Raw genomic sequence first — 19,318 nt, 5'->3', positions numbered from 1 at the left:
TGCCCAACACACCGATGATGCGCTTCCTACTCAGAAACCTCCAGCAGCTCCCTACTGCCAGCCCCTCAGCCTGGCATGAGAGGGCAGCATGGAGGCCTATGCCAACCCTGCCTCCCCAGACTCCTGTCACTACAGTGGGCTGTTTACTGCAGACATGCTAGGACCTCGACCTAGAGCAGAGGTGCTCCTTCTCCACTGAGTCCTGCTCCTTTCTGAGCAGCCCCCAGATCTCACCCCTCTGCCCCCAGAGGGCACCATGCAAAACTCTACACACAGGTGCCCATGAGAGTGCAGCTCTGGTGTCTTTGGTCCCAGGGGGTGGGTATTACAGGGGGACCGATGTCCAGGACCATCAGATTAGGTCCTAGCCCAGGGCAGCTGATTTCAGCTCTGGCCTTAGCCTGCCTGGAAGAAGGCTTTGGCATTGACTTTATACCTCTGCCAGGGCCAATGACCATTTGGGTCAGCACCATTGCCCACTGGGCAGCAGGAGGCAAGGGACATGGAGGGCTGAGTCCCAGACAAACAGCCCCAGCCTAGCACAGCCCCAAGACAGCACAGCCCGAGACAGAACAGAGCACAGTACAGCTCTGCATAGCGTGTCCCAGCACTGCCCCAGCACAACCTAGTCCAGCCCCAACCCAGCCCCGCCCAGCCCAGCCCCGCCCAGCCCCGCCCAGCCCAGACCCAGGCCGGCTCAGTCCCAGCTCAGCCCAGCCCAGTGCAGCCTGTTCAGAGGCCCCAGCGCCTTTTCCAGCAGGCACACCCTGAGGGAGGCAGCCCTCATCACCCCCTGAGAAGGCCAGGAGGGTCTGCTCCGGAGCCTCAGAGGTTGTCCTGTCGACGAGGCTGACCTGCATTTCCCAGCCTGGTGATTCAGGTCACAGCCTGAAATGCAAATGCAGCCAGCAGGTCAGGACCTGTCAGAGGCTTCACTGCGCAGCTGCTAATTGACAGCACCTCTGTAGCCCTCCCTGCCCTCAGCCCCTGCAGCAGCTCCTGCCAACAGCATGACCACCTGCCAGTGTGGGGCAGGGGCCTGAGGGGTATTCTTCTCTGGCTCAGAAAGCCCCTGGTCACATGCAAGCACGAGGAACTGGGGCAAGAGGCCTGAGTTCCAATCTTGGCTCCACCACTGAAAGGTCATGTGACCGGAGACATCTCTGGGCCTCTCTGGGCTAATGTGTGGTGAGTGGCCCACGTGAGCCGGAAATGAGGGAGAAGGGAGCCAGCCGTGGGATGCCAGATCTGCTCCCCTGCTAAGATGACAGCAAGGAGGCCCTTTTTCCACCATTCTCTCTGTGACCAGAAATGCCCAGCTTGGAGGGGATGTTAGGTCTGTGGCGATCCAGGCCAGTGTGGTGAGAGGGTAGGGGTACGAGGCTGCCGAGGAACAGAACACCATCTTCAGTGCTAGGCTTTTGGGTGGAGGCCGGTGCTTTGGACAAGCATGATGACCAGATGGGTCAGAGCAGGCCTTGGAAGTTGCCATGCACTAAAATGGGGCTCCTCCTTGGGGTGGCCCTGTACCCTCACCCTACCCAGAGGCAGGTTGGAAGCCCCTCTCCTAAAACTCACTTTCTTTCTGAGTCAGAGGTCCCTTGAGCTGGCCCCCAGAGACACTTGGCTATCACTGTGAGTGATGCCCTTGAAGTGAGGATCTCCCAAAAGCCAAATGGTTTATTACACAGGTTTTCATGCCCTGCTACCTCTCGGTGCCTCCCTCCTTCCCTCTGCATCTCCTCCCTCTCTTGCCTCAGAGCACCACCTGTCTCTCCAGTCTGCCTCAGCAACCCCTGCTTGCCTGTTGCCAGGGAAACTGCCTCCTTGGCAACCAGCCGGCATCCCTATGACATGTACATGTGGGAAGGAAAGGTTCCTGCCTCTTGCTTAGGCTGCTGGTCGCTCTACTCTGAGTCCAAAACAATATTTCTGATGGTCCCAAACAGAGTCCAGGCTGTGACCACAGAAATGGGAGGGAGATGTCAAGCCTCCTTTAATAATCTTTCAACAGATGCTAATTCAACAGTTAATAAGCACCTGCTATTTTCCAGAGCCTGTGCTGTGCCTATCATGCATGATATCCTGTTTAATCATGCATTGAGCCTGCAAGAAAGGTGTGATTATTCTCATTTTACAAATGAGGAAACTGAGGCACAGATAAGTTCAGGGTTGCATGGGCAACCCATGGATGGCAGGTATCAAAACTCAGAGTTAAACCTAGTCTTATCTGATTTCAAAGCCCCGATTCTTTCTACCATCCTGAGGTTCCTGGTCAGGCTGTTCATAGCTGGGCCAAGCATGAGTGTGGCCCCAAAACACACATCTAGGAGTGAGGAGCCCCTCATTGTAGCTTATGTAGTGCTGTTGTCCAAGTATGCCAAGCACAGCCATAGGTTCGGAAACTCAGAGACAAATCAGGTATAGCTTGATGGGGGAGAATTGTAACTGCAATGGATGCCCCAGTCATCTGTGAGCACCTGCTGGGATGGGGTTCAAGGGAGATCTAGAGGGCGTGCATGGGTGGTTGGGACCCTTACAAGGCAGGGTTTGGGGCCACGGGAGTAATGCTGGGTATCAGGAAGACATCCTATTGGAGCTCTGGCCACGAGTGTCATGGTTGGGGTCTGTGGGCCGCAGCCTTGAGGTGGTGTGAGGGAGGTTGCAGGGGGCACAGAGAAGAGTCACCTTGTTCAAATGGGAAAGGGGCCAGGTAACTCCAAGAGGAGAATGGCAGGCATACAAGTGCGGCAGTGTGACAGGCATGGCGTGGCCGGGTGAGGTAGGCGTCACTGCACAGGCTATGACCCACAGGGTTCTGCCCATGTTCTGAGCTCCCGAGGCTGCTGGGGCCAGGCTCTGCCCCTCTGTTCGCCTTCCTCTGACCCTCACACTGTCTCCTGCAGGCCCTGCAGCGCCGAGAGACTGAGGTCTACGCCTGCATGCAGAATGAGGCCAGCAGCCCCCCCTCCAGCAGGAGCCTTCTCTCCCAGGTATGCAGGGTGCAGGCCAGCCAGCCTGGCTCCCCCTTAATTCCATGGGACCCTCTCCTCATTCATGAAATGCAGGTAAATAGGACCACAGGAATAAGCTCCTGCTGTTGAATCAGAGCCCTCTCGGAAGGCAGCTGGCCTAGCCGTGAGAGCCCTGGTAGGTTGGAGCCCTCTCTCCACTCCTTACTAGCTGAGCAGCTCCAGCCAAAGGGCTGCCCTCTGTGCCCGAGTCTCCTGTCTGTGAACTGAGGAGCACTCACCTCATGGATTATGAGGCCCGGTTGTTGTAGTGGGACCCAGAAAGCACTCGTGCAACGTGAACTGTCATAACTACCATTGGGCACAGTGTAGTGTCTACACTGGCCAATCAGTCAGAGGGTGTTGGGCTCCTAGCTGCCTCCAGTATGATGTTGGCTAAAGTTGGAGACTGGAGTCTGAGCTGATGCTGGCCTGGGCTGGCCTGGGCTGGCCTGGTCAGGGCTTCCTTATTGTCAGACTGGGGGCCAAGATATGTATTTTGCTTAATCATGATTCTCTTTTTTTATGTTTTAATATTTTTCTTTTATTTTTTTAAATTTTTCTGAAGTGAGAAGTGAGGAGGCAGTCAGACAGACTCCCGCATGCACCTGACTGGGATCCACCTGGCATGCCCACTAGGGGCTGATGCTCTGCCCATCTGGGGCGTTGTTCTGTTGCAACCAAAGCCATTTTAGCACCTGAGATGGAGGCCATGGAGCCATCCTCAGCGCCTGGGCCAACTTTGCTCCAATGGAGCCTTGGCTGCGGGAGGGGAAGAGAGAGATAGAGAGAAAGGAGAGGAGGAAGGGTGGAGAAGCAGATGGGTGCTTCTCCTGTGTGCTCTGGCTGGAATCAAACCCGGGACTTCCACACGCCGGTCCAATGCTATCATGATTCTCTTTTCAACCTCAGTTTGCCCATTTATAAAGTGGATAAGTGACACTTTGCTGCAAAACCAACCAAATGCCCATGAATTCAAACGAGTTCCAAGTTAGGTAATGCCTACAACAGAGATTTGGACCCCGTAAAGCACAAGGGGCTATTAAGCAGATACAGGAGCCCATGGATGGTGAGTAGGCTCATGGGCACCTGGAAGAGCCATTGGGAAGTGAGGGGGTCTGGTGCTTGGTCTCCCCTGGCCTGGGGGGCCCAGGCTGGCACTGTATTCTCAAAGCCCTTTCTATATTTAGTGCTGAACTGGGCACTGACTGGGACCCCAAAAGATATCTGGGCCATCCAAGGCAGTGCCCACCATGTGCCAGGTCTTGGGGCCAGTATAGTAAGACATGTCCCTGCCCTCCAAGAGCCTCAGGGCTGCAGGAACAGGGTCACTGACCTGACAAACACACAGAGACATTTGTGACCTCATCTGAGAGGTGAGCTCTGGAGAGAGAAAGACCAGGGCTGGGAGGGGTTCTTGGGGATGCTGAGCAAGCGCTACAGGGTGAGTAGGTTGTTTGGGGGGAGCAGGTGGATTTGGAGGAACAGCTCAGATAGAGGGAAGAGCATGTAGGGAGGCCCTGCGGCAGGAAAGGGGAGGCCTATAGGGCAGGAGAGCAGAGAGCAGAGAGCAGGGCTGGGGTGGCGTGGTAAGAGAAAAGACCACCAGGTGGGCTTGGGGACAAGGACAGTCTTCCCTGTCACAACTATGCAGGAAGCCATCACTTTCTTTGCCTTTGACTAAAACTAAATAAATGTAAGTTTGTTCTTTCCCTACCTATTGTTTTTAATTTCTTTTCTTTTTTTTTTCCCCCCAGGAAAACCCACATAGATTCGAGAATGACAATGAATGTAACCTGGTCTATGAAAATCTCTAGGATAAAGTCCACCTGCCCGTAGGTCTTTCCCTGGATCAAGAGGCTCTGGGGCAGCCCCTCCCTCCAAAGGACTTGATCTGGACCAGGAGTGAGGCCCCAGAAGTACCTCCTGACCTCACCCCCACATCCCAGGCTGTTCCGGCCTCAGCTGGCCCCACCCCAATTCTGCACCCAGGCACACCCACCGAGTATTTCCCATCTCCAGGTCCTTATCCAAGTTGTTCCTCTGCCAGGCCAGACCTTCCTCAGTCTTAAGGGCTCTTGTGGACCTCACCTATTCCCAGAGCCCTCCTCGCCCTCCTGAGACCCATGGGCTGTCCTGGCACCAGCCTGTACCATTGCCTACAAGCCAACTGAGAGCTTCTTGGGAGGGACTGGGCAAGGGGCCCTTGTCAGTGCTGTGCACGCAAAGTGGACGAATAAAGGAGCACCTATGCAAATGCCCCCTTCCTTGCCCCTTGCCCAATCAGGCCAAAGGCACAGGCAGCCACACAAGGTGAAGCCAGGGGCTGGTGTGGGAAGTGTGGGAAGTGGGTAAGAACAAACCATGCAGAGTTGGGCTGGCCTCAGGGACAGACCTGGAGGCCGAGAAGGTGGCTGAGCGACCAGGGGGCCTAGCAGTGAGGGTCCAGGCTGGTAAGGAAGGAGATCCAACACGGTCTGAGTGGGGGAGGGGGAGGTGCTGAAAAACCGGAGCCGAACAACCTAAAGCTCTCTGCTTTCCAATGGGACCCCAAGGTTGTCTTCCATCTGCCTGGCCCTTTGTGTGCACTATGCCACCTGCTCCGTCACCTCCTGCTCCCCAAGCCTTCTGCACCCTTGGGCCTCAGCTGCTCCTCCTTTACCCTAAGGCCTAGTTCCCCAAAGCCCCCTATGTCTGGCTCATCCTGGCCCCACTTACCTCCTGTCTTTACCTGAGCTATGCTGAGCCCCAGCCGCCTAGAGATCGAGGACAGACAGCCCCTTCCCTCCTGGCCCAGGGCCAGTCCCAGCTGCCTCAAGGCCAGCTCTCTCCATCTTGGTCTAGTTACATGGTTTGGTGCTTGGGGCCTCCCCTGGCTCGGTAGAGGAGTCCCTTCATGTTGCAGAAACTCAGGTCCCATGTGGACGGTGGCCCCTCAGTGCCTGGCCCTGTGCCATCTCTGCTACTCTGAGTGTTGACATTGTCCCTCATTACACCCCCGCAGCAGCCCCTCCTGTGAGTGGAAACCTATTTCACAAGCAGTCAGGAGCTAAGGGTCCAGATCATCCCTGGGTTTTCCATTGTTTGTTCATTTGTAAAATGGGCAGCACAGGCCCATCACCTTCAGGATAGAAAAGCTAGGGGTGGACGGTGGACATAGGCTGACCTCTGGAAGAAGACCTGCCCCTCTGGTATGGTGACAGTGAGCCTCTCTGGGCCCACAGGACAGTCCATAGCCTCTCAGATTGGTTCTGGGCCTGGCCTGCAAGCACACAGCAAGGAGGGCTCTGAGCTGGATTATAAGGTTGAGCGGAGAGGCCTTTGCTCCCCAGGAGGCTGGAGTTTTATGAAGGCCATGCCTGTTTAGGGAGGGGATGGTACCTCGAGCAGGACTGTCCAGGTTCCTGACTTTAAAATCCTGAGGCAGCAGCTGCGGTGGGGGTGAGGGAAGACCACTGCTCAGGGTGCAGTGAGCCTCCCCAAGAAACCCAAAGCCAGCAAGACCAAGAGGAGGCCATTTCGCTGGGCCTGGATCTCTTGTCCTCAGCTCCTGGACCATGGACCTCTGGCTGGGAATCAGCCTTTTCCAGTTGGCCCAGGGGCAAAGATGGGAGCCTGGCAGGAGTACCCTTATGCCCTGGTCCAGGACCCAGCATGGCTACCCTGCTCCCCACACTCTCTTCTTTATGTGGGTCCTGTTTCTCCCTGTGCTCAGTCCCCACCTTAGTTGGAACAAAATCCCAGCTCCTCACCATGGCTTATGAGGCCCTCAGGGACCAACAAGTCACCCTCTTGTGGATACAGACATTCTCAGCGTGGTGGCCAAGCTTGGTTCAGGGCAAGGCTGTGTAGCCAGGAGGTTTTGATGTGAACAAGAAGGTGGGGGGGGGGGTCAGGGTGGAAGGGCAGAACCCTTGCAGGGGCTTTGACATGAAAGGGTGGGGAAAGAGTGTCCTGGTACTTCAGGTGTGGAGCAAAGAGGACTGAGAGCCCATGGAGATGGGCTGGTGCAGAGGCGAGGGGTGGCAGGTGACCCCAAGGGGTGCAGGTGGCAGTGAGGGAGGAGGAAGGGACAGAGAGTCCCTTACAGGTGGCGGGCTTGCGTGTGTCTCTGAATGGGTGGAGGAAAAGGGAGAGAAAAACCACTCTTGGGGGGCCTTTTGGGGCTAGGTGGCCACTGGCCTCCCAGGTTTCACCTCTCAGCAGCCACGTCCACTTGAGCCTGAGTTTCAGTGACAATCAAGACTGCTCAGTGTTGCTCAGAGGGGACAGATGGGGAATTCCCTGCTCTGCAAAGGCTCAGCGGGTATGCCTGGTGTGTGTCTCCTTCTCTACTAATCCTTCGGGAAAAGCAGGCTATAGAGGCAGTGTGGAGCGGTGTGCTAAATGAGGTGCAGGCTTCCTGAGGGACAGAGACCCAGGCTCTGTGGCTGTCCCCACAGGGAGAATGGGATGTGGGGCAAGGCAGAAAGGGAGGTGTGTGTGTAGCTTCAGGAGGGGCTGGAGGCCAGTGGCTGGGAGTGTGCCCGAGGGAAGAGGGCCTAGTGGGGAACAGGTGAGACCCAGGACAACAGGAGCCTTAGCCCCTAAGGGTAGATGCAGCAGCCATCCCAAGGATGCTCCCTACACTGCTAGGAGAAGCCCCAGGCAGCCCAGAGGGCCAGGCCTTGGGCATTGCTCCCACCTGTTGGGACCCTGCCCCAAGGGTCTCAGAGGATGCTCTCTGCCTGGCCTACTCTTGCTCTGACCCGCACTCCCCACCATCTCTCCTCCTAGACCAGGCCCTGCCACTCTCTTCAGAGCCATGGGGCATCTGAAACATGTACTTCTTCCAACCTCGTTCTCTGCTGGCTTCTGAAGGCAGTGGCCCAGAAATGGCCCATTCTCCCCCTTTCATGGGTTTCAGCCTCCAGCCCTCCCTCTGCTCCTGCTCCTCTCAGCTCTTGCTGGAGAAAACTGTCCCTGGAAACCAAACTGCAAAGTGGGTGTGGGGAGTGGTGGCCCCTCCTCGACAACAATTTCCAGAGGATTCTGCAAAGCAGAGTTTCCATGGGAACGTGTGCTGGTTGCACAGGGAACCCCACCTTCTCAGCCGACATCACAGGACCTTGGCAAGGGTGGGGGCCAACCTGCCAGGCACAGCCGCTGCCTCTTGGCCACCAGCCCTCACTAACCTGAAATCAAGTTATAAGCAAATTTGCCTTTTTTTTTTTAAGGCCACGCTCTGTTCTAAGGATGCCCCTGAGGTTTCCAGGCTGGATTTTGTGCAGTGCAATAGTTTTCTTGGTAGACCGCTCAACCCAGAGAGGTGGGCCATGGTCTTGGCCTAGCCAGGCTGACCGAGTGGTGTCTTTCTGTCCCTCCTGGATGCCAGGGGATCTCACTTGTCCACTGGAGGAACTTTCCCATTCCTGAATGCAGACTCCAAGAATCAGGAACATTGGCACGAGGCACCACGACATCTTCCTTTCTAGGCTCCTCTGACCTGCTTATGAGCCTGGACTGAGCACAGCTCAGGCCCTAGTCTCTGCACTTGGTGTTAGCACGTATTTTTTAATGTGTATATTTACAGGTGAGGTGGGTGCACATTGCAGTAAAACGTACTACAGCAAAGCGAAATTCCTTTTGGTGCTTTTGCTACCTGGAATCCTCTAGCCCAAGCCCTTCCCCAGAGGTGACCACTGAGTCATTTTTGGTGCATTTTCTTCCTGGCTGTCTTTAATTACATCTCCATATATACCTGCATATAGACAGACATACAAGATGTATAGTCCTTGTGTGGGGGTTCTGAAGAGCTGAAACGGCATCCTTCTGTAGGTGTTATTTGCGTTTTCTTTGTTCAAGCAGCCCCACGTGGTGGGGTCTGCCCGTGACAGCATGTCGGAGCTGCCAGCCTCTGCTCACAGTGAAGGATTCTGCAGGGCCCATGGACCCTAATTTAATCAGGCCCCTGTAATGGCCTTTTCTGTTGTTCACAATTTTCCAACACCACCAGAGGGACAGCAGGAAACATCCTTGGACATACCTGCAAACCTGTCAGGGTGTGGACAAGTACTGTTTTCAGTCTCTGACAAATTGTCTCATGTGAAGGTGGCACTGGTTCCTAATCCTCAGTCTATTTATCTGCAATATCTCATTTAATCCTGAAAACACCCTGGGAAGCAGGAACTATGATCGGAGAAGCTGACCAGCTCAAGGTCATTTGGCTCAGAAAGGGCATTGTTGGGCTGGCTCCACCTGTGTGTGGAACCTCTATGGGTCAGGGGAGGGGGATGGGAACTGGGAGTGGGGCAGGGTCTCCAGGGCTGGGGAAGCCCAGGAAAGAACAAATTTCCTTGAGAGATAGCCTGTCAGCCTTCTGTTGCTCAGACCCAGTTTCTCAGAACTATGGGAGTTGGGAGTATCCTCCTGCTCTCCCCCATAGTGGTCTGTCTCCTTGGGCCAATGGAAACAAGTCAGTAGAGGTGGTGAGGCCAGACCTGCCTGGCATCCCACACTCACTCAGGGCCTGGTTTAAGCACACTAGACATTTGGAGCCCAAGCCTCCCCTGGAAACCTCTGGCACAGCACTCCTGGAAGTGTGAGCCGCCTCTTGCAAGCTTTATAATCTGGGATGCTGCTGTTGTAATTGGTGTTGTTCCCTACTTACAATCCTCTTGCTACTTGAAAACCTACTTTCAATGGCTGTATCCAGAAAGGGTTTCACTTTACCAGTCTGTGGACCTTGAGGGACGAAGGAGCACTGGCTTTTTCTGTGTCACCCCTTTGCCCACCCCATCCTAATTCCACAGTGAGTGCCACAGGCCAGGGGACCACATTCTGGCTGTCCATGGCCTTGGCTCAGGGCACAGCCCTGTACCTGGCTCCCCACCATGGGTCTGGAGCTGACCTGGTTTCTTCCCAGCTCCCCCTTCCTTCCTCCTGTGAGTCCTCCCATTCTGTCTCCCCTCATTCCCTCCCACTTCCGGCCCTTTCCAGTCTCTGCCATCAAATTGATCTTTGGATAACACAGATCTGACCATGCCACTCCCTTCTCAAAACCCTGCAATACTTTACATTTACCCTTAGTCAAATAATTTCAACAAAGGGACCAAGGTAATTCAATGGGAAAAAAGTCTTTTCAACAAATAGTGCTGGGAGAAATGGACATCCACATACAAAAGGAGTCTGGGTCCCTACCTCACCTCCTTCCACTGTCCAGAGGATAGAGGCCTGGCTCCGCAGCCTTGCGCTCAGGGCTCTCACAACCCCCCAGCTCCAATGATGTGCCAGGACCTGTGCTGGGGCCGGGATAAGAGACAGATGGTGTTGTCCTCATGGAGTCCATCAGCCTCATTTCTGACCAGCTTCTGCTGGTCCAAAGCCAGCCCAGGGCCCATCCACACTCCCATCTATGACTGTTATTCACCAGGGTGCCAAACTCCCCACCTCTGAACCTAAGCAGGAATTCCTGCTCAAATGCCACTTCTTACATTGAAGCCTTTCCTAAAACCCCCTCCCCCACCAAGCAGTTTCTTCACTGCGCTGACATCCTTTCATTAATCAATTCACACACGTCCATCTTCCCAGGAGGCTCTGGATTCTAGAGCATGGGGGTGGGGGTTGGGAGACACCTTGCTTGTCTTTTTTTTTTTTGTATTTTTCTGAAGCTGGAAACCGGGAGAGACAGTCAGACAGACTCCCTCATGCACCCGACCGGGATCCACCCGGCACGCACCAGGGGCGATGCTCTGCCCACCAGGGGGCGATGCTCTGCCCCTCCAGGGCGTCGCTCTGTTGCGACCAGAGCCACTCTAGCGCCTGGGGCAGAGGCCAAGGAGCCATCCCCAGTGCCCGGGCCATCTTTGCTCCAATGGAGCCTCGGCTGCGGGAGGGGAAGAGAGAGACAGAGAGGAAGGAGAGGGGGAGGGGTGGAGAAGCAGATGGGTGCTTCTCCTGGGTGCCCTGGCCGGGAATCGAACCCAGGACTTCTACACGCCAGGCCGACGCTCTACCACTAAGCCAACCGGCCAGGGCCTTGCTTGTCTTTTTTTGTGCCTTACTCATCACAGGGGCTCAAGAAACATTTGTGTAGAGAGCAAGTGAACCTTTTCCTGGGCTGGCCATGTAGTACAGTTCTTGACAAAAGAGGGAGAATGATTTTTTTTTCTAATTTCCAGGAAGTGATCTCTAATTAGTCCGTGACCCATCATTTCACATATGTGAAAATTGAGACAGACGTGTTGCTGCACCCCCAGCAGCTGGAGATGCAAGGCCATGACCGTGCAGGTTCTGGAAGACCAGCCCTGCCTGGTGAGAAGGGGCAGGCTCTGTGCAGGGCTGTTGGAGGAGGCCTAGGGACGTGAGAAAGGCCAGCAGCAGCCCCTGCTTCACCTCCTGGCTGCCGAGGCTGTCAGAGGCTCGGATCGATGACACGTGCCTGCGGAGTGTGTGTCAGGGGCCTTGAGCCCTGTTAGGGTGGTTCTGCTAATTGATCCCAGAAGCCCTTGTCACTGCCAGGGTATGCCTCAGCCGGCTCAGCAATGTCCTAACTGCTGTCCCTTGCCTCACCAGATGGCCTTCTTTCCTGCTTCAGCTGCTTCTAGACCAGGCCAGACAGCTCTGACAGTACAGGGCCTGGGACCCTCCAAGCCACCAGCAGAGCTAAGCCCAGTGTAGGGCACAGGGCACACTGGAGAAACCCTCTGTGGGTCCCTTATGTCCCAGCCAAGTCCCAGCCACCCCTAGTGGCTAGATCAGTAGGGGACGCTCAGGGGTGCTCAAGCCTTTAAAAGGTTCCCTGCTCTGGCCAATTTAGGAACCAGGTGGGACCCAGAGTCCTGTGGAGAGAGCCCTGGGGTGCACTGTGTGGGAAAGGTGAAGCCAGGGGAGCTGCTGGCCTCTGACCTGTTAGGACAAGTCTGTGCAGGTGAGTTTCAGGACAGTGGGAGACTCTGAAGCCAAGTGACCAGGTCCAGGTGTAAAAATGGTAACTGTGGTGTATACAGTGAGCTCCAAACTCCCACCACTCAGTATCCTCTCCCCTGCCTGTGCCTATGCAGTGGGTTAGCCTGCTTCCTCAGACAAAGTGAGGAACTGGGAGGGGTTGAGAGGTTAAGCCCTGGTTGGTCTGGTCCCTCAGCGATGCTCCTGCCCCAGGTCTCAGTGTTGGAGGATGCCGCTGTATTCTTTCTGAGTTCAAGCCCAGAGTTGGAGATTGTAGAGAGCTTTAGGACGCTCAATCCCAGAACTACCCTGCTTTCTGGAAGGTGCAGTGCTTGCTAAAGGTATGGGATTTCTTTATGCAAATGTTCTGGAATTGGTTAGTGCTGATGGTTGCACAACCTTGTGAATATGCTTTAAAAAACCACTGAATTATATACTTTAAAAGGGTGAATTTTGGCCCTGGTCAGTTGGGTCAGTGGCTAGAGCATCAGCCCAGTATATGGACGTCCCGGGTTTGATTCCCAGAGTACACAGAAGAAGCGACCATCTGCTTCTCTTCCCCTGCCACTCCCTTTCTCTTTTTACCCTCTGCAGCCAGTGGCTCAATTGCTTTGATTATCAACCCTGGGCACTGAGGATAGATTGTTAGGTCTGAGTGTGTTAGCCTCAGGTACTAAGAATAGCTTGGTTGATTCAAGCATCAGCCACAGATAAGGATTGCAGGGTGGATCCTGGTTAGGGTGCATGCGGGAGTCGGTCTCACTATCTCCCCTCCTCTCACTTAAAAAAAAAGGATTAATTTTTTTAAATTTTTAAAATTTTTTTTAAAATTTTTCCGAAGTTGGAAACGGGGAGGCAGTCAGACAGACTCCTGCATGTGCCCGACAGGGATCCACCCGGCACGCCCACCAGGGGGCGATGCTCTGCCCATCCAGGGCGTCGCTCTGCCACAATCAGAGCCATTCTAGCGCCTGAGGCAGAGGCCACAGAGTCATCCTCAGAGCCCGGGCAAACTTTGCTCCAATGGAGCCTTTGCTGCAGGAGGGGAAGAGAGAGACAGAGAGGAAGGAGAGGGGGAGGGGTGGAGAAGCAGATGGGCATTTCTCCTATGTGCCCTGGCCGGGAATCGAACCTGGGACTCCCGTACGCCAGGCTGATGCTCTACCACTGAGCCAACTGGCCAGGGCCAAAAAAGGATTAATTTTATGATATGTGAATTATATCTCAATAAGAGGAAATAAAAACAAAAACTTCCCTGTTTAAAACACTTTCTGGGTCTCCTGTCCATTACTCCCAGGTCAGAGCACACATACATGCACACACCATATCCCTGGGACCTGATCCAGCTCCGCCCTCCACCGCAGTCTGCCTTGCCCTGTCCCCTTTTCTGCCTTTTCTCCCTCCCTCATACTAAAGGGTCTTTCTGGGGCCTTTCTCAATATCCAGTGTGCACAATACCCTCCAATTCCACCCAAGATGTCCGTAGCTTAATCCTTAGAACCTTTGAAAGACTTTGCAGATGTGATTAAGGATCTTGAGATGAGGAGATTATCCTGGATTATTACTATCATAAATATCCTTATAAGGAGAATTCAGAGGGAGATAATAGAAGGCAGAAAGCAATGTGACAGAAAAAGATTTGAAGATGCTAGACTGCTGGCTTTGAAAATGGAGGAAGGCCCTGACTAGGTGGTGGCGCAGTGGATAGAGCATTGACCTGGGATGCTGAGGACTCATGTTTGAAACCCCGAGGTCTCCATCTTAAGTGCGAGGTCGCCAACTTGAGTGTGGGAACATAGACATGACCTCATGGTTACTGGCTTTGAACCCAAGGTTGCTGGCTTGAGCAAGGGGTCACTGGCTCAGCTGGAGCCCTCTGGTCAAGGCACGTATGAGAAGCAATTAATGAATAACTAAAGTGATGCAACTATGATTTTTTTTTTTTTTTTTGTATTTTTCTGAAGCTGGAAACAGGGAGAGACAGTCAGACAGACTCCCGCATGTGCCCGACCGGGATCCACCTGGCGATGCTCTGCCCGCCAGGGGGCGATGCTCTGCCCCTCCGAGGCGTCGCTCTGCTGCGACCAGAGCCACTCCAGCGCCTGGGGCAGAGGCCAAGGAGCCATCCCCAGCGCCCGGGCCATCTTTGCTCCAATGGAGCCTTGGCTGCGGGAGGGGAAGAGAGAGACAGAGAGGAAGGAGGGGAGGGGGTGGAGAAGCAAATGGGCACTTCTCCTATGTGCCCTGGCCGGGAATCGAACCCGGGTCCCCCGCATGCCAGGCCGACACTCTACCGCTGAGCCAACCGGCCAGGGCCGCAACTATGATTTGATGCTTCTCATCTCTCTCCCTTCCTGTCTGTCTGTCTCTAAAAATAAGAAAGAAAGAAAGAAAGAAAGAAAGAAAGAAAGAAAGAAAGAAAGAAAGAAAGAAAGAAAGAAAATGGAGGAAGGGACCATGAGCCAAGGAATGTAGCTCTAGAAGCTGGAAAGGACAATGAAACAGCCTCTGGGTGGAGTGCGGCCCTGCTGACACCATGAATCCAATTTTGTGGCCCAGTGAATCCAATTTTGGATTTCTGGTTTCCAGAACTATAAGAGAATAAATGTTTTAAGCCACCACGTTTGTGGTAATTGGTTAGAAACAAGTACACTTTCCCTCCTGGGACAGTCGATTGCCTCCTTGAGAAACCCTCCTGCTCCCCTGGTCCATGGTACACCCCGCTCTGTGCTCCTTGTGGACACCTCCCACAGCTCTGACCCTGGAGGCTGCCGCCACCACGGCCTCTACTCACCCAGCCTTGGGCCTCTTCTCTTACTCTCTGCACTGACCTCACCAGGGTAGTGTCATCCTCCACTGGGGCAGGCACTAGCTCTGGGGCATGGCAGAGAAAGGAACTGAGGCTTAGAGAGGGGTAGTGAGTGCCTGAGGTCACTCAGCTGGCAAGGGACAAAGCCAGACTTGAACTTGGGCCTGTGTGAATCCATAGCTGATGTTCCCAACTGCTCCTCTCCCAGTGGACAGTCAATATATGTCCCTGAATGAGAGACAAGGCAGGCAGACACAGGAACCCAGGGAAAAGGCATTGTGGTAAGGCTCTTGGAAGCCCCAAGAGGGAAGTAGCCTGAGCAAACCAAGGAAGGCTCCCTGGAAGTAGGGCCTCCAAGGATGAAGGTAGTCCAGGTAGAGAATATTATGAACAAAGGCCTGAAGACAGATGGAGAGAGATGGCAGGAGAGGTGAAGCACTTGGGAAGAGGACACTAGGCCCAGGTTCTGAAGGGCCTTGGATATGAGCTGAGGCCCGAGGAGCACACAGAAATTGGGGGGCAGGAGAGCAAAATCCCTGACACCGTTCTTTAGGAGGCAGCTTGAGTGGGTGGCTCTGGGGAGGTTGGCCTGTTCCAGTTTGAAGGCTGCTGAGAGAGGAAAAAGCTTAAGGGGCTGAGACTGATGCCTAGGAGGTGGAGGATGAGGCAGGGGACCAGACTGTAGAGCCACCTGGGGGGGGGGGGGTTGCCAGCAAGACCTGTTGACTTGCTGGCCTCAAGGCATAAGGGTGAAGAATTGGCTGGTAGCTCAGTGGGTAGAGTGTTGGCCCAGTGTATGGATGTCCCAGGTTCGATTCCTGCTCAGGGCACACAGGAGAAGTGACCATCTCCTCCCTCTCCCCCTTCTCTCCCTCTTCCCTGCCTACAACCAATGGCTCTATTGGTTTGAGCATGGCCCCAGATACTGAAGATAGTTCTGTTGGAGCACATCAGCCTCACGTACTAAAAATAGCTTGGTACTCAAGCATCGAACCCAGATGGGGTTGCTAGCTGGATCCTGGTTGGGGCACTTGCATGAGTCTGTCTCACTATCTCCCCTCCTCTCACTGAAGAAAAAAAGGTGTAAGGGTGAAGGAGTTTCCATTCTCCCATCCAATGGACAGAGGCTGATTTCAGCAAACACAAGCAGAAGCATAGAAGTGGAGCAGCAAAGTAAGGAGAAATCCACGTGGCAACCAGAGGGAGGTATCCCAAAGACAAGAGAATGGGTCAGGACTCAAGAGACAGGTTGAGGCAGCAGACAGATGGTAAGAAAAAATGGGAAGATCATGGTGGCCCCAGCCGCAGGATGAATGAGGTAGTTGGGAAAGGTGTACTGAGAGGTGACCAGGGCCCCCAACCCCATCACCCATCTGGACCCATATGGAATTGAGCCATTCCTGGTGGGCTTCACTTTAGAGAAACCTGATAGCAGATTTCAAACCAATAAGAGCAAATAAATGAGTGGTGATTACTGACAATAGGAGAGGGTACACCACAGGGTGCCTCCAAATAGCATCTCCTCCAGTATGTTTTAAGTGCTTTATAGGTCATTAACTACTTGACAGAGAGAGCCTGACACTTAAAGCAAAGAATTCTGTGCCTCTGCCAGGGAAAATCAATCAGAAATGAAGATAGAGCATCGCCGGCATTAGGATGTACTGGGTGGGCGAACGGGATTCGATTCGCACACAATTTTAAGGCCCTTTTCATTGTGTAAAGTGATGCACACTTTGAGATATTTGAGGCCATTTATAAATTCCAAACTGGAGTTTAGAAATACTTAATCTTTCCCCTGCCATTTTTTTTTTATTGTTAATTAAATATTTCAAAGACATGGAAAAGTACAGAGATATGCTTAAAGATGTAAGCCCACCACTTGATTCTGACAAAACATAGCTATGGTTGAAGTACCTACTTTTTAAAAAATGTTACTTGTTTTTTTCCTGCCTTTTTCCTCCAATTTATTTATTGATTGATTTTAGAGAGAGACAGAGAGAGGAAGGGAATCAGAGAGAGAGAGAGAATCAGTCATTTGTTGTTCCACTTAGTTGTGCATTCATTGGTTGCTTCCTTTATGTGCCCTGACCGGGACCAAACCCACAACCTTGGCGTTTCAGAACTACACTAGAACCAACTAAGCTAACAGGCTGTGGCCTTTCCTGCCTTTTCAAATCTTTTCTGTCTTCTGGCCTCACCTCTTCAGGAAGACTTAGGCTGACCACCCACCCCTGCCTAAGACATCACTCCTTCCTCTGAAATCTGAGTGTAATTACTGCCTCTTTAATTAACTTGACGATTAATCACCACCTGCTTGTGAAACAGCTTTTATTGTCCTTGTCCATCTTCCATACAGGATTTGGGTGGGGGTGGAGCCTAGGCAGGCAGGGGGAGGAGGGACAGGCAGGCTGGGCTCTCCTCAGGGCCCCAGACTGGGCAGGATTGGCTGGAAGGGAAGGCCTGGGAAGGCCTGGCACACAGAGGTCAACTCCCTCCTGGCTGTTTAGGAAGCTGATGGGTAACAGGATGGAAATGAGTTGGAGGTAAGTGGCAAGAGAGCAGTGGGCAGCTAGGATGGTCATCTACCCTGGGCAGCCTCACAGCCTCTGCGCTTGCTGTTCCCCTCTGATCAGAATGTTCTTTTCTGATTGAGCTTTGTCATGGGTTGAATTGTGTTACCGAAAGAGGTAATGTTGAAGTGCTATCCATGGGTATCTGTGAATGTAACCTGATTTAGAAATGGGGTGCTTGTAAATGTAATCAAGATGAGGTCATACTGGGTTAGGGTGGTCCCTAAATCCAATGGCTGGCATTTTTATAAGAGGTCATGTGAAGACAGAGATACAAGGATAACTCACTGTGTCACCACGCTGTCTCTTCTGCATGCCTGAATCTGGCTGCCCAGGATCTCAGATAGCATTTTTGTGGTCAATTAACCCTTCCCTATCCAATTTCAGGAACATCTCCTATACCCTCCTACAGCTCTCTCCCCTAACCCTTACCAGAGACCACCTCACATTCAAGAGTATCCACCGGGGGTGTCCCGAGGGATTGCCCTCCCCCTGGAATAGCATGCCTACTTAAGTCAGTTTGCTTAATGATAGCTTCCATGTCTCCTCCCACATGTCCCCACACCCTCAGAGGTGGGCAAGGTATCCTGGTTTGAGCAGAGTGCTTCTAACTTACCCCAGGAGCAGGTGTGACGTGGGTGGGCAATTTAGAGAGGAGGGGGTCCCAAGGAGGGAGAGAACCCAGCCGACTACAAGTATTTTGACATGGAGGCTGGCGTTGTATTATTCGTAACATACTGTACCCAAGCGCAGTGCTAAGTATAGTATGTTCATTGAAATAACTTATCTTCGAACACATCTTCTGCTCTAATCCAACATTCTCTCTCTCTCTTTTTTTTTTTTACTTTTCCGAAGCTGGAAATGGGGAGGCAGTCAGACGGACTCCCGCATGCGCCTGACCGGGATCCACCCGGCACGCCCACCAGGGGGCGATGCTCTGCCCATCCAGGGCGTCGCTCTGTCGCGACCAGAGCCACTCTAGCGCCTGGGGCAGAGGCCAAGGAGCCATCCCCAGCGCCCGGGCCATCTTTTTGCTCCAATGGAGCCTCGGCTGCGGGAGGGGAAGAGAGAGACAGAGAGGAAGGAGGGGGGGGTGGAGAAGCAGATGGACGCTTCTCCTGTGTGCCCTGGCCGGGAATCGAACCCGGGACTCCTGCACGCCAGGCCGACACTCTACCACTGAGCCAACCAGCCAGGGCCTCCAACATTCTCTTTTGATAGATGGGAAACTGAGGCCCTGACACTCCACAAGGCATCGCTGTGTAGAAGAGATCTGAGGTAGAAGAGATCTAGTGATGCAAGCATGTCCCATTTTCAGTTCTGCCATTCACTCCCAGGTGACAGCATTTCTCTGCACCTCAGTCTCCCCATTTTTTGTTTGTTTCAGTCGCCCCATCTTGAAGGAGAATAGTGATATCATTTTCTAGGGGTGTTACCAGCCGAAAAGATAGCTCTAAAAACAGTTATGTACGTTTTCCATTAATTCAATTGTCATCTACTGTGTGCCAGACCCTGGGGTTACAGTGGTGAGCAATACCAACCCTGAGTTCCGACTTCACGGTGGTACCTACTTGGTAGTAAAGGAGAAAAACACTTTTATACTTGGGTGGTTAAGTGTTATGATGAGATGCATGGAAGCATCGAGGAAAACTCTGCAGATGTCAGGAAGGCCCAAAAAGAACCGGTGGGGACAGAAAAGAAAAGGCAAGGACTGTAACCCCCTACCCCCACCACCCCTTCTTCTTCTCAGCCAATCGGACATCAGCATCGCCAGTCGGCCGACCAATCAAGAGCCGGTACGGGAGTGCTGGTCGCAGGCCAAGGTTTCCCGGGAGAGGGCGGGGGTAGCGCGAGCGCCCCGCCCGACCCCGCCCTCTGCCCCGCCCCAGACCCCGCCCCACCCCCGGCCAGCCGCGCCTGCCTGGAGCCCCCAGGCCAGCGGCCGGCCGCTGGGGCCGCGTATTGTCCTAAAGGCCGGAAAAAAGAGAAAAAGGGGGAGGTTG

At 53.6% G+C, this 19,318-nt stretch overlaps 1 protein-coding gene across 1 annotated transcript in view; it reads left to right on the top strand.

The window, feature by feature from the left end:
* NFAM1 (NFAT activating protein with ITAM motif 1) overlaps window positions 1-5,258 on the top strand; it is a 58,357-nt gene extending 53,099 nt beyond the window's left edge. The window contains exons 6-7 of the mRNA XM_066361279.1: window positions 2,907-2,993; window positions 4,769-5,258. Of these exons, the coding sequence (XP_066217376.1) occupies window positions 2,907-2,993; window positions 4,769-4,828 (147 nt within the window). The 3' untranslated portion in view covers window positions 4,829-5,258. The remainder of the gene's footprint in view (window positions 1-2,906; window positions 2,994-4,768) is intronic.
* Window positions 5,259-19,318: the final 14,060 nt, after the last annotated feature.

Source organism: Saccopteryx leptura, chromosome 1 (genome assembly GCF_036850995.1).
Source record: "Saccopteryx leptura isolate mSacLep1 chromosome 1, mSacLep1_pri_phased_curated, whole genome shotgun sequence".
Lineage (NCBI taxonomy): Eukaryota > Metazoa > Chordata > Mammalia > Chiroptera > Emballonuridae > Saccopteryx > Saccopteryx leptura.
This window is presented reverse-complemented; position numbering and strand designations above follow the sequence as displayed.